The 23,572-nt window shown below is 48.9% G+C and overlaps 1 protein-coding gene and 1 long non-coding RNA gene across 2 annotated transcripts; both read right to left on the bottom strand.

The window, feature by feature from the left end:
• Positions 1 to 8,234: 8,234 nt before the first annotated feature.
• On the bottom strand, positions 8,235 to 14,145 carry LOC133087885 (uncharacterized). The gene is made up of 3 exons (XR_009700467.1): positions 14,130 to 14,145; positions 9,586 to 9,618; positions 8,235 to 9,118 (listed from the first exon to the last, which is right to left on the bottom strand). It is a non-coding gene; the product is annotated as an uncharacterized LOC133087885 (long non-coding RNA).
• A 5,962-nt stretch (positions 14,146 to 20,107) lies between these two features.
• Positions 20,108 to 22,331, bottom strand: GARIN4 (golgi associated RAB2 interactor family member 4). Its single transcript, XM_061185577.1, has one exon. The coding sequence runs from the start codon at positions 21,991 to 21,993 to the stop codon at positions 20,215 to 20,217; it is 1,779 nt and encodes a 592-aa protein (XP_061041560.1). The 5' UTR covers positions 21,994 to 22,331; the 3' UTR covers positions 20,108 to 20,214.
• Between the last annotated feature and the right edge of the window lie 1,241 nt (positions 22,332 to 23,572).

The following is a 23,572-nucleotide window of genomic DNA, read 5'->3' as shown; positions in this document are numbered from 1 at the left end:
TGTGTGTGTATGAACCCTGACAGAAAGAGCTGGACACACATCTTGCCCTTCCTCAGGCTCTGGTGTTTCATGTGTCTCTGGCCACAGCCCTGCTCAAGCTTAGTCTACTCTGCCCTTCTTTTTCGCCCCTTTGCCCATGACTCTCAGATGCCAGGATCCAGGCTCTGACCCCTGGTTCCTCACCATTGCCCTGCCCAGGACGCTCAGTCTCCTCAGGGTGTTGGGGAATCTGCTATGGGGCAAGACCCAGGAGGCCAAGTTTCTCCTTTTGGTTCTGTCTCTACATCTGCCTCAGGTTCTTCTATCACAAAGTGACTCAAAGCTAGTTGATCTGCTAGCTTCTCTTCTAGCTCCAACAATGTGTGAGTAATTATTTTGGAAAACAGTGAAATTTAATGAATCAGTGTATCAGGATGTTTCAGCTGCAAATAACAGAACACTTGGAATAAAGAACTAAATGATCGGGCTGATTCATCACAGCAAACCTGCAGGTCAGAGGGAGGTGATCCCAGGATTGGTGTGGAATCTCTGAGAGATCATCGAGGACTCAGGCTCTTCCACCTTCTCTCTCTGCCTTCTTCACGGCTGCCGCTGTCTTCCCTCATGGTGGCAAGATGGCTGCAGTGGCTCCAAGCTTCCCTTCTCATGTAGCAGCTTCTCAAGTAGGAAGAAAAGGGGTAAGGGTGCAATCAATGAGGAAAATCTTTCTCAGAAGCGCTAGTAGCTTCTTTTTCGGTCTCTGGTCAGAACTGTGTCACAGGTCTAATCTTAAACCAATCACTGGACAAAGGGATGGGACTGACCAATCATGATCCATCTACTTGGGCCTGATGGATGTATGAACAATTGAAAACTTGGGATTCTGTTAGCAAGAAAGGTTTGGAGCAGCTGTTTGGTGGGTTACAGGGGGAATGCTTTCAGGAGAAAGAAACAGTGTCTGGTTGTTGTAACCAAAAAGGGAATTTATTGGGAGGAAAATATAGGGTGGGGCCTGGAGGAAATAGGCAGAAAATAGCAGGAGCTTTTGAAATAAATGCTTTTCAGCCAGAATGGCCTGGTACAGACCCCTCATCACTGGGAAAGAATTCTAGTGCCTCTGTGCTTTGCATCACTTGTTCAAGACAAGTCTTGGCAGAAGTATAGTATTGAATCAGGCCGGGATTCAGGCCTATGACCTGGACACCTGGGTGCAGAGAGGAGCACCTGGCCTGTTTAGTCTCCAAAGTAGCCACTTACCAAGACCTTATCCAATGGGAGATTCTCATCCAATAGGAAAGAGGAGTTGGAGGCTGCACAGCCAACACAAAGCCAGACAGCACAGCTAATATCCAGGAATTAGAAAAGCCTCTGTGAAGCCTGTGGCTTGGGAGATGCAGTCCTTGGGAAGCAGTGGCTGGGCTTATTTATTTCCACCATGATTAATTACGAGGAAGCAAAGTAATGACTATATGCTCCATATCATTTTGCAAGTCTTATTAACTGTTGGGTAAGTTCAATTTATTTACAACACTAATATCTGTTTATGTCAGCCAAGTTGGCAGTGTGGTTAGCCGTTCGCAACTTCAAGGAATTAGAAGAATATGGTTAAAACAAACAACAAACATTAGAAGGAACATCGTCTCTGAGGAAGCCGGACTGGGGAGGAGTTTGATCTCAGGGCCTTAACTGCAGCTGCTTCTCCCTTGGGTCTTTCCCCCCCCCCCCGCCCCCGCCCCCGCCCCCGCCCCCGGCCCCCGCCCAGATAAGACACTGATAGGAGCAGAGGCTCCTGAGGGGCCCAGGTTACATCTCCAGTGACTTGGCGATGGGTTGAGTTGGTTAGGCGGAGAGAAGCAGGTGGTCTTGCATTTTACAAGTTCTATTGAACTGAGGCAAAATTTCTGGTCATCCGCAGGACCTTCAATTAAAATGAGGTGAATACAAGTTTACACAGCCCTGTTTCATCAGCCCTGAATGCAGGGACCCGGGTCTGGGATGGAGGAAAGGGTGGGGCAAGAGTGCGGACAGCCAGTGATGCGCACGCGCACACTCGCACCTGCGCATGCGCACACTCGCACCTGCGCACACCGCACAAACCGTGTGCGTGGGCGGTGCCCCCAGTCGGTGCCGGCCTCGTACGATGTACGTTGAAGTGAAATTGGGTCCTGGTGCCAGTCCAGTCAGCCTTGAGAATCCTGTGCCGGCTGTTCCTGCTTCTGGAGAGGACGAAGCCACGGAGTCTGCTGAGGTAATGGCCTGGATTTTAATTGGTGCTAAGTGACCTCTTTGCTGGAGGCTTCAGGGTTCGATTCATGCTTACACTTAGGGACAGACGAGGTCCCCTCTTCTTGGGGGCCCACGGGGGTGGGGATCGTCAGCTTAGGGCACGTCAAATGTCCTTTCCTACATCCACTACAATTTAGACGCTTCAGATATTTAATATCTTTCCTCCCGGTGCACACTCAACCTTGGCGGAGAAACTCAACAATGGTGGTTGTCACATCATCTAAAAAGAAACATTCTCTTATCAATAAAACTCCTGACTAGAATATTCAAATCTAATCACTATGCAATTTTAATCATCTTCTTTAAACCCCGCCCCCCGCCCCGCTGCTTATCAGGCTCACTAAGTAGCCTCCTGAGGGACCATCACAAAGTCTCTTACCAGGAGCTCCACGGGAGGGATTGACCCCCGTGCTCACAGCACCAGGCCTGAGGCAACCCTGCACAGCCAAAGAGGAGTGAGAGAGGGGAGAAGGGGAGCCCACCCTCCTTCTGCCACCTGGATTCCTCTGTGACTCAGGAACCCAGCTGAAGTTCTCACTCTGCCCTCACATACCCCTCACACACTCAGATGTCCTCCTCAGAGCCTCTTCCTTGCCCAAGTGGAGCCATGAATGTGTGACAGCTCAGTTTCCATCTGCCCACCAAACCCAACCTTCTCAATGACCCCGTGAAGGCCTGCTTTCTTCAAAGACTCCTTTCCTGACTGTCCTGCCCCTCCTAGACCTCGCACCCCAAACTCACTCTCTCCCCCACCATCATTAAGGCAAGGCGTTTATTTCCCTCCAATCAGACACAGTGCTTCTTCCCTTGGCGATCTCTTTTTCCTGGCTTAAAGGCCACCTCTGGTGTTTATTCAGCGTGATTTCCCTGGACTACAGATACGATGTGTGTAGCAAATAGAAGGGGTGGGAAGCTAAAGTTAGTCTTTACCATCCATGTATGGCATTCCTTCCAGCTTTTTTCTTTCCCAGTTCATTCGTTCATTCGTTCATTCATTCATCAATCATAGATTGCTCTTTTGTCATGTGTCAGGTGCTATGAAAGATAAAGGGCATGAAAGAAAATGGATAAGACATGGTCTCTGCTCTCAAGAAGCTCAGAGTCTAGTAGGGCAGGACAGTTACACAAGCAGATAGTAGTGAGTGCAATGATGAAACATTACAGGAGCAATGTGGAGGAGCACTGAACCTGGGTGGGGATGAAGCTGAATTGCAAAGGATGAGGAGGCATTGGCCGGGAAAGGTGGGGTGGGGGACAGGAGATCAAGAGACAGTGGTATCCCAGGGAGAGGGGACTGCGCAAGTAAGAGCCTGGAGGCCAGAAGTCACCAGGTGTGTGCTGGGAACTAAAGGTAGTTTAGAGTTGCTGGACCTTAAGGCAGGGAGTGGTGAGCACTGAGGCCAGAGCTGCTACAACGCCCAGGGGTGTCATCATACTGTAGTCAGTGCCGATGGATCCCCCTGCTGGGGGCAGTTTTTGTGACCTTAGACCATGGCCCTGAATGGGTCCCAGAGGCAGGTAAGGGCTGAGCTTGGTGGGCGTTACAATTTGAAAAGGGCCAAAGGACATGAACTTCAGCCTCATGCTAGCCCAGCTCCCTGGGCCTCACCGTGTGTGTCCTTCCAGACACCCACCCTCTGGCTCTTCCTTCCCATTCCCTCCCTCTTAGGTCACAACCTGTCAGAACTGGAAGACACCTTAAATGCCATCAAGAATAACCCCCTCTTTTAACAAAGAAAGACATGGAGGCCTGGAAAAGGGGTTGCCGGCGGTCACACCGCCAGTTAGTGGCAAAGTCTGCCCATCTGTTCTTCCCTCAAACCCAGCTCCCTACTGGCTGAGTGGGCAACACACCCAGCATCCACCCCCTTCCCCCAGCTTCTCTCGGTATTTTCTTTCAGGCTTTCGGGTGTGCCTGAGGCTAATTCACTTAAACCTCTCCTCAAACAGTTACTGTTTGGCAGGGGTGGGACCTGGGGTTGCACAGTAAGGCCCGAGGAGAGGTTTGTGGGAAATGCACTTCCTTACTCTTCTGAGGACGTTTCCAGAAGTCCCTTCGCTCTCCCTGGTTGTGGGGCAGGGGCTGCGCACAACACAGGGTGGAAACTCTCGGAGGAGGTTCGGAAGAAGGCGGCCCCTGGGAGACAGACACGGATGTGGGGTAGGAGGCCCCCCGCGTAACCTCTCCCTCAGGTGCGCTGGCGTAGCCTGGTGTGTGGTCTTGAGGAGAGCACAGAGACGGGACACCAAACAGAAGGACATCTTGTCCTGTGGCCCTCCCCTTGGTAGTGCCCTCTGGGGGTTAGGGGCGCGGAGGGCAGCATACCAGGAATTACGGGAAGTGATCAGGACGAGCGGCTGGCTCGCTGCGTTGCTAAGGGTGATGCCTGGAAGCCCCTGGTGCGTGTGCAGCAGTAGGACGGGGTCACACGTGTATCAGTTCTGTAGATGATCACCTGCAGGTGTTCACTTCATCCTCGTCCCCTCCCCTTGATGTTGGGCTGTCCTGTGACTTGTTTTGGCTAAAGGAATGGAGCATAACATTAGCAGGAGCTATAAATGTGCTCATGTGGTTGAGCTTCACCCTGACACACAGAGCACGTCCTGAGCGTCCACTAGTCCCAGAATTCAGAGACGCATGGAGCAGATGTGAACACGACCCGCAGTCTGAAGCAGAGCCACCGCAGCCCACTTGCAGGCCTTTGAATGAGAAATAAACATGATCACCATCTGAGATTTTGAGACATGGCCAAGAGCAAATCCTAGAATACAGGTTCCTTTGTGAGTAGCAGAAAATACAAATGAATTGTGCCGTAAATCAAAAAGGTTTTATTTTCTCACATAAAAAGTCCAGAGGTAGGCCATCCAGGGAGTTATCCAGACCCAAGATCCTACCGGCTTTCTGGTTCATCAGAAGCTGTGGCCCTCAGCTTCGTGGTCAAAAGTGATGTGGATGCTCAAGGTCCAACCATCATGTCCACACTCCAGCCAGGAGGAAGGAGGAGGGAGGTGGGAGAAGAGCATACCCATCTCTCTAAAGAGACTTCCTAGAAGTTTTTGCGCACCAGAAGTAATTTTCAAAGTATTTACAACATGGATTTCAATTAATCAGAATGGATGCCCTCTGTCAACAACAGGTACATGTGTACCTGTACTTGTGGGCTGTGCTGATCACATCTTTCCACTTACAAATCTCATTGGCCACATCTCAGTCACATGACCACACCTAGCTTCAAGGAACACTGGGAAATGTAGTCTTTATTCCAGACGGCTATGGGCGCACTTACCTACTATCAAAGAAGGGGAGGACCTTTACAGTGGGACAGCTAGCATCTCTGTCACACTATGGAAAGTACTTAAAGCTCTTGGTACAGGTCCACAAGCCCTTGGCACAATTTGAAAAAAATTTTTCTGAAAGCAAGTATTTTTCAGAAATCATTAGATGGCACAGTTTGACCTGAAGTGTCTGTTTATCCCTCTTGTGAATATTCATATATTTGCTGCAGAAATATAATGTTTGATCATGAGGTGCTGCCCTGGATCCCTCTAGGGTATTTGTATGTGTGTGTGATACACACACAAGTACAGTATTACCTATAAAATCTTCTGAAAGTCTGAATTTGAAACCCATTTGGCTCAGGGTTTTGGATAGAGTGATCATACATCCCATTTTGCTTGGGATATTCTGGTTTACCCTTGTCCTGGTGAAATTATTAATAGCTCTCCCAACTTTCACTTTCACAATTGCTCAGTTTGGATGTTAAATTATAGGGTCAACCTATGGATAAGAGATTGTGAACCTGTACAAACTAAGCTCTCAGTTAATGGCAGCAGTTATTACTGTTCCCCAGCAGAGCTCCTGTAGTGCCTATTGATATATACAGATATGCTAAAATGTTTCTTCAAGTAGCCATTCAGTTCTTCAGGGCTAAACAGTACCCTCCTGCCGGTTTTGTCTCCATTCTTCATGAATTGGCTTCCAAGATAGTGTGGCAGTCAGTTTCATCCCAGCCACCTCTCAGAGAGCACAGGCTTGGAAGCAATGAACACTAAATCAAGGCAGTTTTACTGAATCAGGAAAATGACTAGCATATTCTGAACCTTGGCAGACTTTTCTTTCTTCATTCCTGGCGAATTTAAAAAATAGGTCTGGAGATGCCTGTGGATGCAGCAGAATTCCACAGGCATGATACCCTCTTTGCACAGCAGAGATGTAAGGAAAACAGCTGAGTCAAAAGGCCTTTTCTTGCTTTCGTTAATTGTCCTCTGGGTCTCATGGCCAGGATCTCAACTGTGAGCAGGGCCAGCCCTGGACAAGGCCGTAGAAGGCCCCCTTCTGTTCTCTTCCCCTCCGCTCCCTTGGCATCCATGTACCCTCTTAGCTTTCCCACTGCGAGGTGCAGAGAAGTGGATCCCAAACTTGGCTGGTCTTCACTCAGGCCTGGGGTGTGTGGGAAGAGAGATTGCTGAAGCCTGCCCCAGGTCAGTGATTTGGGAGTCTGGCGCCAAGCCCAGGAATCTGTGTTTTAACTATTCCCCTGGTGATTCTGAAGAGCAGCCCAGTTTAAGAAACACTGGCATAGTGCAATGAGCAAGGACTTTGGAATCAGATAAAGCTGAGTTCAAATTTAACTTCTGTCACTGTGGCCTGGGGCTGTTTCTAAGCTTCTCTGAGTCTCAGTCTGCCCATCTGTAAAATGTGAAACTTCAGGAAAATAATGTATTTTATTTTATTTTTAAAAGAATTAAAAAATCTCCTTTGAATATATAGTTACATTCCTTTTTTTTAATGCTCAGTGTTTTTATTGTGTTCACGCATGTGGGATCTTAGTTCCCTGACCAGGGATCAAACCCGCGCCCCCTGCAGTGGAAGTGCGTAGTCTTAACCACTGGACCGTAGTCTTAACCACTGGACCATCAGGGAAGTCCCAATGTATTTTTTTTTTTTTTTAAACATCTTTATTGGAGTATAATTGCTTTACAATGGTGTGTTAGTTTCTGCTTTATAACAAAGTGAATCAGTTATACATATACATATGTCCCCATATCTCTTCCCTCTTGCGTCTCCCTCCCTCCCACCCTCCCTATCCCACCCCTCTAGGTGGTCACAAAGCACCGAGCTGATCTCCCTGTGCTATGCAGCTGCTTCCCACTAGCTATCTATTTTACATTTGGTAGTGTATATATGTCCATGCCACTCTCTCACCCTGTCACATCTTACCCCTCCTCCTCCCCATATCCTCAAGTCCATTCTCTAGTAGGTCTGTGTCTTTATTCCCGTCTTGCCACTATGTTCTTCATGACCTTTTTTTTTTTTTCCTTAGATTCCATATATATGTGTTAGCATACTGTATTAGTTTTTCTCTTTCTGTCTTACTTCACTCTGTATGACAGACTCTAACTCCATCCACCTCACTACAAATACCTCCATTTCATTTCTTTTTATGGCTGAGTAATATTCCATTGTATATATGTGCCACATCTTCTTTATCCATTCATCCGATGATGGACACTTAGGTTGCTTCCATGTCCTGGCTATTGTAAGTAGAGCTGCAATGAACATTGTGGTACATGACTCTTTTTGAATTATGGTTTTCTCAGGGTATATGCCCAGTAGTGGGATTGCTGGGTCGTATGGTAGTTCTATTTTTAGTTTTTTAAGGAACCTCCATACTGTTCTCCATAGTGGCTGTATCAATTTACATTCCCACCAACAGTGCAAGAGGGTTCCCTTTTCTCCACACCCTCTCCAGCATTTATTGTTTCTAGATTTTTTGATGATGGCCATTCTGACTGGTGTGAGATGATATCTCATTGTAGTTTTGATTTGCATTTCTCTAATGATTAATGATGTTGAGCATTCTTTCATGTGTTTGTTGGCAATCTGTATATCTTCTTTGGAGAAATGTCTATTTAGGTCTTCTGCCCATTTTTGGATTGGGTTGTTTGTCTTTTTGTTATTGAGCTGCATGAGCTGCTTGTAAATCTTGGAGATTAATCCTTTGTCAGTTGCTTCATTTGCAAATGTATTTTAAATTTAAAAAGTGTTTTTCAGATCGAAAGTCTATTCTTCTTCTCAAACGTAAAATCAGACACTCCCCAGGTAGCTCATTAACACACTGGGAGAACCAAGGAGAATCTCATTGCTGAAAAGAACAGGCATAGACTTACCTCCCACCTTGTCCTCTGCTCCCCTCCCATCCGGGAGAGCAAAGGGCAGAGTTCATGACCTCAAGGCGACAACAAAAGTAGATTTGTCTATGCTTGGCAGGTAGTGTGCAGTCAACAAATATTTGTCGATTGCTCGCTTGATTTTATGTTTTTGTTTACCCAACTTCCTCTAAAATCTTTAGGAATCTAATTCTTGTTTGTGGGAGGGGCACGGTGGGAGAGAGGTGAACTGTGGGATTAGATAATATTTTATAGATGGGCTTTTATATTTCTGCTGTATTTGTGGCAGTATGTCTTAGTGAGAGAGGATGGTCTTTAGAGTCTGGTGGATTTGGTTTCAGATCTTGCCTTCACCATGCTGTCAGGACAAACTAAACTCTTAGTGGATTCACACGGTGAAGGTTTGCCTCATCCAAGTCACAGTCCAGGGCAGGTAGCGGAGGACAAGGTGACGGGTGCTCTGTTCCATGTAGTCACTCAGGGAGCAAGCTCCTCCCATCTTCATGGCTTCCTGGTGCCCTGGGTCATCCAGATAGTGATGGGAAAGGGCACGATGGACCAAGGATTTTATGGACTAGGACCGGAAGTGGCAAAATCACTTCTGTCCCTGTTTCACTGGCAGAATTCAGTAATGCGGTCAGCCTAATAGCAAGAGGACCAGGAAATATAGTTTAAGACGTGCCTGGAAAGAAAAAGAGAAAGTGGATACTAATGAGCAGTAGAAGGTTCTGCCAGAACCATGCATCAGCTCTGTGACCTTGGGCAAATGCCTTTAACTCTTAGCCTTAGTTTCCTCATCTGTACAATGGGAATGACACACATCTATTGGGATAGTTGTAAGACTTAAAAGATATAATATATATAACATGCTTGATACACAGTGTGCCCTTCCCTTTTAAATATATGGAAGAGCATGTTTTCTTTCCTCTGAGTAGCCCCAAATACTGACTAGTTGAAAGTTTTGGCCTTCAACAAACTTTCTACCAAGTTAGGGGAACACAGATGAGAACACAGCTCCTGTTCCCTGGAGTGGAGGGTTCAGTGTGGATCATCTCCTTTCAGCGAAGCAGTGAGGCGGTCCCTGAATCTTGGGGGAGTTTGTCTTAAGGTCTTTTCGTGACATGTGTTAAGGGTTTGCTGGAGTATTACCTTAAAAACCAGAAGCATCTGTACTCTAGTTACCTGGAGGAAAGAACCAGAAGAAAATGACTTCCATGGCAGCACCAAGCAATTATGTTAATATAAGTAAAAACATTCTGATGACGCTTAGTAGTCTGTTGGAAAGATTTTGGAAAAAATATTTTCTTCTCTTGAAATCTTTAAGAAAAGGTCAGTTTCTACCTTTTGGAGTTACTCAGCACCTCCCAGCCTAGGGGCAGAAGAACGGAAGCTGTTGCTTCTGGGGCCACCTTCTTCTCTCCTGTCCTTTCTTGGAATGGTCCTCCTGCAAATGAGGTGCCTAAGGCTTCGTGCCTGAGTTGACCTACCCCAGAGCTATCCTCTGAGGTCTTCTTTATTGGAACATGCAGACTGCTGCCTAACCCCTCTGGCCAGGTTGCAGAACATTCTGTTCACTTGACCAGCCATACCCAATAAGGACAAGTAGAAGGGGGTCAATGTAGGAGATGCAAGAAGAGAGGAAAATAGCAGAGTGTTGTCATGGGGAGTGGGACATAAATAATGCCTTGTTTCAGAGATGCAGTAATGCCCTGGGTGCTCTGCCCTCTACTGTGTACCCCGTTGGGAGGTTTTGGCAGGGCATGGTGCTGAACCAGAGCTCAGAGCCAGGAGAGGAGAAGGGGGGAAGGCTTGGCAGCCAGGTGCTTTCTCTTCCTCTGACTTTTGCTGGGTCACTTACTAATGACAGGGAACCCAGACTGTGCTTCTTTCTCCGAATGACTTCCAGCCACATCCCTCCCCAAACCCCAACTGGAGGCCACTCTATTTTTAAATTTCTCTTGGGAAGTAGATTCCAGAATTTCCCTAAGTCTTCCCATCAGGGGAGCTGCTGATTTCCAGTAAATCCAGGGTCACATAGCTTTCTATACTCATTTGCGTTCAGTTTGCATAAATTAGCATGCCACCGAAAGCAACCCAGGGAATTAAAGCAAAAGGACTCAGCTTTTGTGCCCCAGGGAGGTGATGAGGGAGGCGGCGTCATCCCCAGAGAGAGCGCAGCAGCCCTGACTTGTAGGCAGGAGGTTCCGTCGCCCCTTGGCCTGCAGGTCCTCAGCGTGGGCCGGTGGAGGAGGCATCCTCGGATCTGAGTAAAGGTCAGAAGGGCGAAGCTGGGGGCAGGGGTGGGAGCAGATGTGGAAGGTCCCAGTGAGACGGAGCGTTTCAGTGGAGACAGAGACAGCCCATGGGGCGGGGACAAAGGGAAGAGGGAAGAAGGAGCAAGAGTGGGTGGGTAAGTAGAGGCAAGTTGGTGGTGAGCACTGCATGGCCAGTTAGGATGGCACACGGTGGACGTTTGTTAGCTAGCAAGCTAACGGTCCTAGAGAGCGTGTGGCCAGGTGGGTTTCCCAGGAGCCATTTCTATCCTCTCTCGCCAGGCGGGTGTTAGACTGGGGTTTCTTGCTGGGGTCTGGAAAGTCATCCCTTGGGTCTCTGAGGTGTCACAGCCTGAAAGTGCAGATGACAGATTTTAAAGTGGTTCCAGATGAGACAGATGACAGCAGGACAGGACTTTGGGTTGTTTTTCCAGAAGAAGGAGCAAGCTACCCCATCCGCAAATACCACTCATTTCCCCAGTGGCCACGACACTCTTGAACCTGAGTGAAGGGTGCTGCCTGGCAGAGGAGCAGAGGGAGGTGGAGTGGCCCTCACGGCCGGGGGAGGCTGGCACCTGGTGCAGTACCCACTGTCCTAAGTACCACACATGTCTCTAAGCCACGGAGTTTATTGACTGCTGCCTGTAGGCTGGCTACTCTCCATAGTGTAGGATCTGATACCTTCTAAGGCCATGCACTCCGTGGAGTCAGCCCATGGTGGGGTCAGGAGTGTGGATTTCGGTGTCAGACCCCTTGGGATTTGATCCTGGCTCCACCAGTGGGGATCTTGGGTAAGGTATGTGAACTCATCTGTGCCTCAGCTTCTTCATCTGTAAAATGGGAATAACATTGCCTACTTCATAGAGCTGTGGAGAAAGAACTAAACACAATAATCCCTATAGAGGTCTTAGAACAGCAGCTGTCTGAGAGGAAGGACTCAATCGATACAAACATTATCATATGCGGCAGCCCCAAATAAGATGCAGTGAAAAAGATTGCAGAACTTGGAGAGAAACACGGGGTGGGCTGCTAATTTCTTGGCCCTGTGCCCAGTGTGGCAGCTGCTCATACAATTTCTACTCAAGCTGATGCAGCCACAGCAGCAGACCATGTGGGCAAGGGCCAGGCATGGGCTCTGGCCAACCACAGGCTAGGAAATAACACTGTTAGCTGATGATGGTTCCCTTTTTTTTTCCTCCCTCCAGCAGGGGAGTATGAAGGAAAAGAAATGGCTCCTGTATTCGTTTGGCTGGAGAAAGGGACCCCAGCAAGAAAGAAAGGCATGGGACCCTTCGTGACTTGTTTCTATCACTCCCAATAGAGGGCCCCTGGGGAGGGCCTGGCATCGCGGGCAAGAAGGGACTGAACATTATTAATGGTCTCTCTCCATGTCCTGGGCCTCCCATCACTTAGAGCTGGCAGAGGGCTGCTGGAAGGAGGGGAGCAGGGACTGTGGAAGGTCACTGTTGTGCCTGGATGCAGGAGAATGACGGATGGACTGGGGACTGTAGGTCTTTATAACAAACATTTATGGAGCCTCTAATATGTGTGCTGCACCTGGGGACTCAGAAACAATAAGACATGGCCACTCCCCTAAAGGAGGTTACAGGCTGTACCAATTGAAAAGAATTACTTCAATCCCTTCTTCTCAACAGAATCCTCCACAGATGCCACTTCTCCTTCTGTCCCGGGCACTCAGACAGCCTTGGGGACTCTCACTGTTGGCCTAAGGTGACTTCCCTGACAGCACACCTGTGTCCCACTCTCAGCTTATCACCGACTTGCAGAACTGCTCTCTGTGGCCGAAAGCACTGGGCTGGTGGATTACAAAGAGTTCTGAGAGGCTTCTTAGCAGGCTGTTCTCCACATCATCACCACTCAGATCCCAGAGCAACGTGCCAGCCGCCTGCTTTTTCTCCAGCCCTTGCTCTTCCCTCAAGATCAAGCTGCTGGGAACTCCCTGGTGGTCCAGTGGTTGGGACTCCGTGCTTCCACTGCAGGGGGCAAGGGTTCAGTCCCTGGTTGGGGAACTAGGATCCCACATGCCTCGAGGCACGGCCAAAAAAAAAAAATCCAGCTGCTGATGCTATGGGATGTCTGATAGCCCAGCCTGGGATCCCTGCTCTGGGCCCCTAGTCCGCTTGTTTGAAGTGAACGGAGGAAATAGACTTTAATGTAACAGAGTTGTTGTCTCTTGGACCTGGCCTTAAGAGTTGTGTCTTCTTGTTTTACATCCCCTCCAATTTATCCTCAGCCTGACTTCAGTCATCACCAGCCTAAGTTAAATCCTGGATGCCCAGAAAATTTCAAAACTGGCTGCTAGTTGATTCTTGAATTCAGGGAATTCTTGGACTTTGGGATCAAAAGAAGCTACTTGTGTGTGGGGTACAAGGAGGTGGTTGGAGGGGGGCTGGTTATATGGATCCCAACTTGCTGTATCTGTGTTCCCCCCTCCCTCCATCCATCTCTGAAGGCTGACACCCAGGCCAGGGCTGGGACAGGCCTCTCTGGGCACAGAAGCCTGCCAGCATTGATTTCGCTCCTGAACCAAGAGGCCAAAAGGACATTGTGATGGTGAGGCAATGAACATGAAACAGAAACGAGTGGCTTTAGTTTCAGGAAGTCCAAAGTGGAAAGCAAGTGTTGACATTCTTTAAGACCCATTGTAGGCTGTATTTTGTGCTGCGCTAGCCAGAACTCTGCTACTTACTTGAAGTAGGACCTTGGGAAAGTCCCTTTCCTCTCTAGGCCTCAACTTCCTCATCTGTAAAGTGCCCGTGGGATTAGTCAAGATCCTTCTGGGCCTGACCTGATATGCTTCTAGGTGTTCCAGTAATCTATCACTCAGAGGACAAAGAGCCTGAAGGTATGTGGGGAGAGATGGGGAGGAAGGGACTACGAAAGGTTCAGTGGGAGTCCTTGTGAGTTTAGCTAACTGACAGGGGAGAGGAAGGGAGGGGAGTAAAAAAATAAAGTGAAAATGGGGAAGAGGGAAGAGCATAAGAGTGGGGGCTAAGGGGGCCACCACAGCTACCTCAGGGCTCCTCGGGCACATCCAGGCCAGGTTTACTTTGTTAGGATGGGGGTAGGGGTGGGAAGTGGCAAACTGTATTTTCCACAGAGGGCCACAATGATATTGCCACCCCCCATGTTCTCTTACATTGTGATCTTGCCATTTCCGTGTCAAGAGGTGGAGTCTAGTTCCTCTCCCTTCAAATCTGGCCTGGCCTTATGACTTGCTTGTAACCACAGAATGTGGTAGAAGTTACACTGGGTGACTTCTGAGGCTCAGTCAGAAGCAGCTTCCACTTGGTTATCTTGGGTCACTCCATCTGAGGGAAGCCATCTGACTACCTGAGACCATCATGCTGGAGAGGCCACATGTAGGCATTCCCGTTGACAGTCCCAGCTGAGGCCCACCTTCCTTCCAGCCGTTTCCCTCAAGGCACCAGATACGTGGATGAAGCTACTTTTGACTCTCCAGGCCAGACTACTGACCAACCTCGCTTGATACCACGAAGAACAGAAGATTCGCCCCACTGAGTCCTACCCAGATTTCTCATGTAGAAGAATCTATAAAATGTAAGAAAATGACTGTTGTTTTAAGCCACAAAGCTTTGGGGTAGTTTGTTTTAAAGCAAAAGGTACTGGCACAGGATGGTAGGAGATGTTTAAAAATATAAGCTCCCTTGCAATGAAAAATCCTTAAAAATGTATAAACAAGACTTTAAAGATTTCAGAGATGTGTGAAATTTCAAAATTAATTTGGAAACCAACTTTAAATTTTGCCTATTAAGGACATTACAACAAAACTACCATTTCTGTAGGTCACCATATTATATGTTTCTAAGTATATTTTTATCATCAAAAAGGGAGAAAAGTCACTCTACCCCACCTGAATGGCTAAAAGGAAAGAGGTAAACAGTATCAAATGTTGGCAAGGATGTGGAACAACCAGGACTTTCATACATTCCTGGTGGGAATTATTATTTCCACAGTCATTTTGGAAGGAAAATAGCTTGGCAGTATAATCAGAAGCTGAACATATGCATATATTCAATTCCATTCCTATGTATATGCCCAACAGAAGTTTATGTATATTTTTACCAACAGATCTGTATATAAATGTTCATAATAACACTATTTTTAATAGCCCAAAACTGATAATAACTTAAATCAATAACAGAATAAGTTGTAGTATCATCACACAATGGAATACTGTATAGCAGTGAAAATAAATGGACGATCACCAGGAAAGTCATGCACAAACCTCATAAATATGATGTTAAGGGAAAGAAACCAGAGTCAAAGAGTACATACTATGTGATTCCACTACGTAAAGTTGAAAAGCAAACAACATTCATCTATGGTGTTGGAAGCTAGGGTAGTGGTTACCCTTGAGTGACTGCAAGGGGGCACTTCCAGAGTTGCAGTGATGTTCTGATTCTTCGCCAGGTGCTAGTTTCGTGGGGTTGCTTATCTTGTGAAATGTCATCAAGTGGTATGCTTACGATGGCACACTTTCCTGCATGAATGTTATAAATTGACCATTGAACAACATAGGGGTTAGGAACCTCCCCGCCCCCAGGTGAAAACCCGTATATAACTTTACAGTTGGCCCTCTGAATCCGTGGTTCCACATCTGCGGGTGCAACCAACCATGGATTGTGTAGTACTGTAGTATGTATTTAGTAAAAAAAATCAAAGTTTAAGTGGACCCGAGCAGTTCAAACTCGTGTTGTTTAAGGGTCAACTGCACTTCAGAATAAAATGTTAAGAAACAAGGAGGCAGGACATGATCTCAAAGCCAAGGATAGATCTTTAAAAAACTAATTTAGTTTTATGAAAAGCAATAGATTTGTTCTTGTTTTTCCCTTGAACCAGTGTATATTGCATTATGGCAGGGTCCCGGGACTGTGAAAGTGTCAGTGGGAAAAGAAAAGAGGGGTGACGTGGTGAGCGTCAGCTGAAGCTGTGGGGAGCAGGCTAGCTCTCCAGGGAAGGTACTTCTCAGCAGCTCCTTGCTGCTGCACTCACAGTTCACCTGCAAACTGTACCGCGTGCATGCATGTGCATATCTAGAAAGATGTTTCCCAACCTTTCACAGGCCGTGGCACATGCAGAAAATGACGACATTGGAATGGCACACACTGGGGTACCAGATGGGGCTCCTGGCAGCCAAAGCCAAGTGGCCTGGTCCTCCAGGTGCTCCCAGGATGAGGGGTATCAACCTCAGCACACCTGTGGGATAATGTCCTCTTAGAGAGGGAAGCCATGGGCCTCCACTCTCCATTTCACGTTCTCTGAGCTGGCAAAGGGAAAGAGTCTAGGCTTCCCTTGCCCTTCTGCTCTTGGAGAAACCAACTCTGCACACCCCTCACCCCTGGGTTACAGGTCCCATTTGCAGTAATGAACATCATGGGGTTCAGGGGAGTTGTGCAGCATTCTGGGTCTCTCCTCTATGCTGTGGCCTTACTTCTGTTTCTAGCCTCACTTCCCACCGAACCCTTATCCCACACCCCACTCTCTCTCCCGAGCACATTACACCCTGGGCACCCTGCACTTGTCTGTCATCTATGAACATCTCCCAAGCCCTTCTCTCTCTCCATCACACCATTCCCTCTGCCAGAGCGCTCAGCCTGCCATCCCTGTGCTAAGCCCTCCACTTCTCTGTGAAGCCTCTTTCTATACACTGAGGCCACTACCACACTGATTTGTGTTACAAGCGTGTGTGTGTGTGTGTGTGAACATCCTCATGGTCCCTGATTTCCTATCTTGCCCACAGTAGGTGCTCAACAGTTATTTCTCAGATGACTTCCATGATGCAGAGGGACCCTGGCACTAACTCCACCCCTGTTCTTGGTGGTCACTTATTGTCCCCTTGGGTCCGGATCCCCAGCCTCTCAGGGACCTTTCAGCCGTTTCAAACTCTGCCACTCCACTGCCAGGGGCCTGGAGCCATGCTGCCTGGTTGAGACACGTCCTCATTGCCCAGATCCCCTCACCTCCCCTAGCTCACACCTGTGGGGTTGGCATTAGACTAATTGTGGTGTGACAAAGGGAAAGGGTCACGGTGACTCAGCCTCAGTGCTGACTCCCCTCATTCAAGCGCCAACCTGCAGTACCAGCATGTGGCCACAAGGGGCTCTCTGGGGCGACTCTTGGCCCAGGGGAGGAGGGCTCTGTGGGAAGTACTGCCCAGATAAACATGGAACTGCTCAGGGGCTCTGCCCCTCTCCAAGTGCTGAAGCCCCACTGCCCGCCTTGGCTGCCTTATCCTGATGTTTTACCCTTAGCTGTCTAGCAGCTGTTGTTTTCTATCTTAACACATTACTCCTTGCTTTCCCGTGAGCCTGTCTTCTGGCCACCCACTCTACTGACCAATAGCCACCACAGGGGCAAGTCACCTCCACTTTTGTCAGTTCTACTTCCTTTAGATGAGGGCCAGAGCTACACCATGAGCTCCCCATCTTTCAGGATGTGGGCTGGAAAATTGTCCTGTTCCATCTCTTCAACACCTCCCGACTCTGCCCCCTTCTGTCTCCCCAGTGCCACCCAGGTTCGGGGCTCCCCGACTCTGCCAGGATTAATGCAGTGGCTTCCTGGAGGATCCCGTGTCTCCAGACAGCCCCCTGCCCATCAACTCTCCACCCTGGAGCCAGAGAGATCTTACTCCCATCAGACGCTGGCCTTCAGTGGTTCCCCAAGTCCCAGACACTCAAATAGGACCCCAGGCCCCAAGACCCAGCTGCCTGATTCTCCAGCCTCACGTCCCTCCTCTCTTGCCCTCCAACCAGTAGTACTGAAACACTTGTAGTTGCTCAACACACCGTGATGTTTCAAGCCTTTGTACTTTGCACACGTTCTTTCCTGTGGCCTGATCATCTCCCACCCCTCCCCCACCTTTTCCCTTGCTCCTCATACTTCTTTCACCTGGCTGAGCCCTATTCATCCTTAAAAGTGCCAATTCCCCTGTGAAGCCTTCCCTAACGCACAACTCCTTCCCATGTCCCAGAACCCCTCCTCTGAATAGATCCTGTCCCCAAACACACATGTCTCATTGTATTTATCACTCAGAGTTGTGATAATTACTCGTGCTGTCCTGTCTCCTCCACCATCTGTGTACCTCTCTGTGCGGGACCGGGGTGGCACACTGTCTGAAAGTTGTTGCACTGAGGTAGCTCCCTCTCTGTACCATCACCTCCCACCTTGAGCAAGTCCTTTAAATGCTCTGAACTTCCGTTTGCTTATCTGCAAAATGGAAAGATGTGAGAATCGGAAGGAGGCACATACATTCAAGAACTCTATAAACGGCTAAGGGCTATGCATGTGTTTTTAATGCATTTTCTTCCTTCAGACTAGTGTTTACCTGCACTTGCCTGTGTGGAAATCATAAGATCAAAGGAATGTGATGTGATCTTTTTGTAATTTCTCCACCTTGGGTCCAAGGAAAAGCTGGTGGAGAGTAAACCATTAATTGTGTCTCCCTGCAGCTCCTAGTCTTCTCGGAAGCTCTGGGTTAATCCTGGGGTCAGGAACCTTGTTTGGCCAGGGGAAACAGTGCATATGTGTAGGTCTCGGGCTGTCTCCCTTTCTCATCAGTGCTCCCCACCAAGTGCCCACCATTCCCTCCACCAACAGAAGAGACCTCTCCCCACCCTCCCGTGATGAGGTCTGTGGAAGTCACAAACTGAAGGTCCAATCAACAAGGATGCTCTGACCTAACAAATAATCTCCCTCATGTGAGGTTTAAGGATTTGGTTTTGGAGCCCCAAGAAGAAAAATGTTCCTGAAGATTTGGTATGGAGAAACCCTTCTGAGCAGGGCATTCAAAAGTTTAATTAGTGGCTGGAGGAGGACTGGACGCTGGATGTTCCAGGAGTGAACGCTGGAATTCCAGGTGGAAGCCTGTTTATGGCTGCAGCACGGGTCATGACAGAGGCTAGAGGTAGAAGCCTGGGAGCCAGACACAGCTCAAGGGTGGTCTGGATGCTCTCGAGATAAGGCCAGCTAAGAGCTGTGAGCTCACTGAAGTTCGAAAACCGACTCCCAGCCCCCACCCCTCCCTCCCCTCAATCTAGTAAAATTGATGCTCATCTCTGTAGTTTTGGAACATGATGGTAAGAATGCTGGTGCCTCGGGTTCTTGTGCTGGTCCTATCTCAGGCTTGTTTGCTTGCCTCCTTCCCGTACTACAGACAGGGCTTTGCATAAAGAAGTGGGCTGGTGGATCACTGTTCTGCAAAGATCCCATTGTGCGACTGGAGCAGGTTACCTTCTCTGAGCCTCAGTGTTCTCATCTGTAAAATAGGCATATCGTTCCTTCTTTTCCTAATAACCAAAAACAAGTGTTCTTGTACTTTACCTTAAATAAATGTAATTTAAAGATGCCGAGCCTTTCTGACATCACTTTTGTGCATACATAAAAGTGAAAAAAAAAAAGTGAAGAAAAGAGAAAGGCATTGGCAATAACTTCATCACAACTGCCACGGCGATTGTAGGACCATCCTCATTTCAGAGTTAGTAAAATGTGAAAAATACAACACCTGTGTACCTACCATCTTGCTTAAGAGACAGAACAATTCCCAGCAGCACTAACAGCCTTGTGTCAACCTCCTTGACCTAGCCTTTCCACCCTAGAGAAAACTGTCCTGAATTTTGTGTTCACTCTTCCCTCATTTTTAGCTACAGTTTTTTTTAAACATATACCCTATGCAATACATTGTTTGAGCTTGTTTCAGAATGGTTCCATGAGTGGAATTGTATCCCATTCTTTTGATGTTTTTAAAAATCATGAGAAGTTGATCTATACTAATGTGTGTAGCTCATTTATCTTTCACTATTGAATATTCCACTCTTTTCATATCCTGCTGTATTAATTCTGTTGATGGACATTTGGGCTGTTTCCAGCATTCTGCTGTTATTTTTGATATAAACATTCTCATAGTTGTTTCTTAGAACATGTGTGTTTCTCCAGGGTATATACCTGGGAAGGGGACGGCTAAGTCTAGATGAGAGTGCTTGCTGTTCTGATTGCTAGCCAATACTGCTGCCCTTGTTTCTGTCCACTGAATAGCCCGAGGGGACAGGAGTCCTGCTCTTGCTTTGTTTACAGACCTTCAGGGGGAATAAGCGTTTATAAAAAGAATAGGGGGATAGTGAAGGAGAGCTTCCCAGGCCATAGTCTGACTTTCAGCCATGGCCCCGGGGGGCAAAGCCAGAAAGGAGTGGAGGCCAGATGGAGCACTGCTGTTGGCGCTGAGCATGTGTGTGAGGTGGGGCTGCCCTTGACTGGACACTGGGTCTCAGACTGTGGCACAGCTGACATCACAGAATCCACTGTGAGGCTACGGCTGGGCTTCGGGACCTAGAAATTCAGAGAGAACACTGCATGCATTCTCAGATTGTATGGTTCTTTATTTAAATTGCAGTAAGGAAGCTGAAATGGGCTCTCCAGGGGTATTTCGCTGAGCCCTGGTCCCCTTTGCAGCTTCCAGCTCTAGGTCCTATTGATGGGCTTCAACGGTCACTGGCTCCATGGCCTCAGATGTCACACCACCAGTGATTTCCAGCCCCTGGCCACTCTCTGCTGTCTCTATGATGGCCTCCATTCGGGTGCCTTCCACTGCCTTCGCCGGGATGCTCACACCTTTATCGCGTGATGAGGCCACTGTCTTTCTAGTAAGAGTGGCTCTGATATTCCTCAAGAAGGAGCTGATCCTGCTGAGTCTCTTGGTGGCAGAACCTGAACTCGCTGTAGATAAGCTCCTGCCCGGTTTGTGCGAGGTCCTGGGCTCGTTGGTGATGGGAGCACGGCTGACGCCTTTGTGAGCAGTGCCCTGCTCGCTGCCCCCCGGGCTGCCGTGGACTTTCTCCTTCTGGTCGTCTCTAGTGGCTCTACGGCCACCTGAGCACCGGCCAGCTGCTTTTTGGATTATCTTGTTCCCCGCTGCCTTGTGGTGGCTTTCCACTGAACTGCAGAGCGAGGGGCTCCTAAGAGCTCTCTCCTCTTCACAGTGCTCCCTGCTCTCCCTTCTTCCCTTGCGGGCCTGGGACACGCTCTGTGAGCTGCCATCCTGTTCACTCACTTGGCCTTCCTGTGGCAAGGTTGAGATGAGGGTCCCCTCGTCCTCCTTGTCGGCTCTTCCTCTGACAGTCTCGCTGGTAGGTTCTGCTCCGACCGCAGTCCTGCCGGCCTCTGGGGAGAGGCTGGTGGACATGCTGGAAGCATACTGTGAATTGTCCGCAGCACCTGCCAGGGCCGTTTTCCTGCTCCTCAGGGATGTTCCGGCAGTGCCCCCAGTGGCTATGTTGGTTTTGCTTCCTCCTGGACCGTCGCTGGCTGTGGCCGCCGTGGCCGTGCTCTGCTCTTCAGGGGCAGGAGACTTGATCACTGCCACGCTCAAAGCACCCGCTGCGGTGCCTCCTGCCACCCACGCTGTCTCCACCTTTGTCGTTTCCCCCAATGCTGACTCTTTGTCAAGCACCGTAGGTGTTGCTTTTGCAGTGGCCACATCGGGCACGGTACCGGGCTTGTGGGAGTCCAGTTGGATCCCCTCCCCCCCAGCAAACGCTGCAGACGTGGCCCCGGCCACCTCAGAGCGCATGTGGAGGCTCCTGATGCTGACCTGGTCCTGATCCCACTCTCCTTGGAAATCCTCCCCTGCCGGGCTCCGCCCGTCCTCCTCCTCGAACACAGGCATGCCGATCATGTCCCCGGCTGGAATGGCATAGGTGCTGCTGTGACTGTCCACTGGTGGTCGCAGGAGGTAAATCAGCTTTTCCCAGTAGGCAAAGAGGTCTTCCTGCGCGTCCAGAGGGGGACACAGCTGCAGGTAGCAGGAGCGGCCAGTGGCAAACTTCACGCGCAGCTGTTGTTTCTCACGATCGTGAGCGGAGATCCTCACGAACTTCAAGGGAAGGAGCCTGGTGAGCTCTAAGGTCTTTGCAGCCTTGTGGCTCTTGCCCTTGGTGGCCTGGCTGCGCTCAGCGTGCTCTTCACAGCCGGTGGCCCATCGGGCCAGCAGCATGATGTCTGGGAGTGGGAGGACGGGGCTGCTGGATGCGATGCCCATGGTCACCATGCAGACGCAGTTGTGCACGTCAATCACGTCTCCCCTCTTCGTGATCTGGATAAAGTCGCTCTCGAATATTGGTGCGTACCTGAATATGTCGTATTCGCCCTTGTGCAGTTGCTGCTGCAGCTTCCCCATGGTGGTGTTGAACAGGCCCACCCCGGTGCTGCTCTGGGCCGTGTGATACGGGAGCAGAGAGTCCCCACTCATGGCTGTCTTTGATCACGACAGGCAGCGTGGTTAAGGCGGGCCCCTGGCTCTTCCCTCCCTCGGCCTCGTTGGCAGAAGAGCGAGCTGCAGTGCTCCTGCGTCACACAAGCGGCCCTACGGCAGGTCTTCCAAGCCCACCCCACAGGCCCCCACCTTTGCCTCAGGGTCTCCCAGAGGCAGGGGTGTGGGTAGGGGCACAGACGATCACAGCGGGGACGCTGTAGGGCGCCTGGACCCCAGGCTAAATCTCTTCAAGTGTGTAGAGAGGTATGGTAGGCTCCCCCTCTGCCTCACCTCACTTCTGCTTCTGGGTTTTTATCTCCCCAAGAGGCTGTGAACTTCAGTCCTAGTGAGAGAAGTAACCACTTTCTCTGCCTAACCCCCTGGTACAGCCTATTTATCCTCTGATGCCCTTTGTGACCTATCACTGTCACACAGCCCTTTGCCTCATCCCCCAGCTGCCCCCTCAGGGCAGGGCCCCCATCCTCTCCCAAACACCCCATTGCCCCCGCGGAGGACAGGCCCATCCTGCCAGGGACTCAGGTGGGTACCAAAATAAAAATGTCTTCAACTGGGAAAATTTTGTGTGGGTCCTTTTTCTTTTCCTCCCCCAAATTCAGCTACTGGATGAAATCTATAGGAATGTAAGATGATGGGATAAATTTGAACCATTAAAGCTCATGGTTTAATTGTATCGAATAACGTAGAGTTGGCAGTTGCGACCCTTAGTCTGTCCTTTCATAAAATCTCAGTAAACGTTGACGATGGTGATTTTTAATAATAACATTAAAAATTGCTTCTCCTAGGCACCATGCTGCATTCTTCACATATGTTTGTAAGAATCCACTGAGTTTGGTACTGTTAACTACTGTTCCCAGTTTACAGGTGAAGAAATTGAAGTTGTATCTCCTGTTTAAATTCCCAGAGCTAATGGTAGCAGAGGCACTATTTGAATGTAGGTCTACCTGATTCTAAAGCCTTTGTTCTGAACCACTACAGTACTTAGCCTCACAAAGAAAGCTTGGCCCAGCCAAATGTTTTCAAACTGGACTGATTTAACTACCTTTAAGAAGACCTATTTGGTGCATTATTAGAAGTTGCATAATTAATTCTATGTGTGTATATATGTTATGGAGAGAACCCAAGACAGCAACTGGGCTGATGTGGGGATTAAATTATCCAGGGGATCACTCAGATCCTCCCTTCCTTTATGCTTGTGCAAACAGCCTGTGTGTGGAAACCTAGTTATTCTTATGACATGTCCTCCCCCAGTGAAATGGGGGGTGAGTAGCCTGAGATGTAAGCTTTGATTCCAAGAGCCTGCCAGATGCTGTCCTGTAGTAGCCTCCCTACCAGGCAGAAGTGGTTTGGAAGCCTTGACACCTGTGGGGAGCATGTACCATTAGACATCCTGCCTCATTGCCACTCCCACAGAGCTAGTCACAGAATAAGTGATTTCTAAATTGTGACTTGAAACTTCTGAGAAAGGCCCTTGCTCCCAACTCTCTTATCTCCAGTTTGATGTTATGCTTGAAATCCCACCATAGAGATTCATTCCTTGAGGATAAAGGCTATCTTT

Source organism: Eubalaena glacialis, chromosome 3, assembly GCF_028564815.1.
Source record: "Eubalaena glacialis isolate mEubGla1 chromosome 3, mEubGla1.1.hap2.+ XY, whole genome shotgun sequence".
Classification (NCBI taxonomy): domain Eukaryota; kingdom Metazoa; phylum Chordata; class Mammalia; order Artiodactyla; family Balaenidae; genus Eubalaena; species Eubalaena glacialis.
This window is presented reverse-complemented; position numbering and strand designations above follow the sequence as displayed.

Excerpts from the sequence above, each read along its gene's own strand:
- GARIN4 (XM_061185577.1), bottom strand. The coding sequence starts at position 21,993 with ATGAGTGGGGACTCTCTGCTCCCGTATCACACGGCCCAGAGCAGCACC.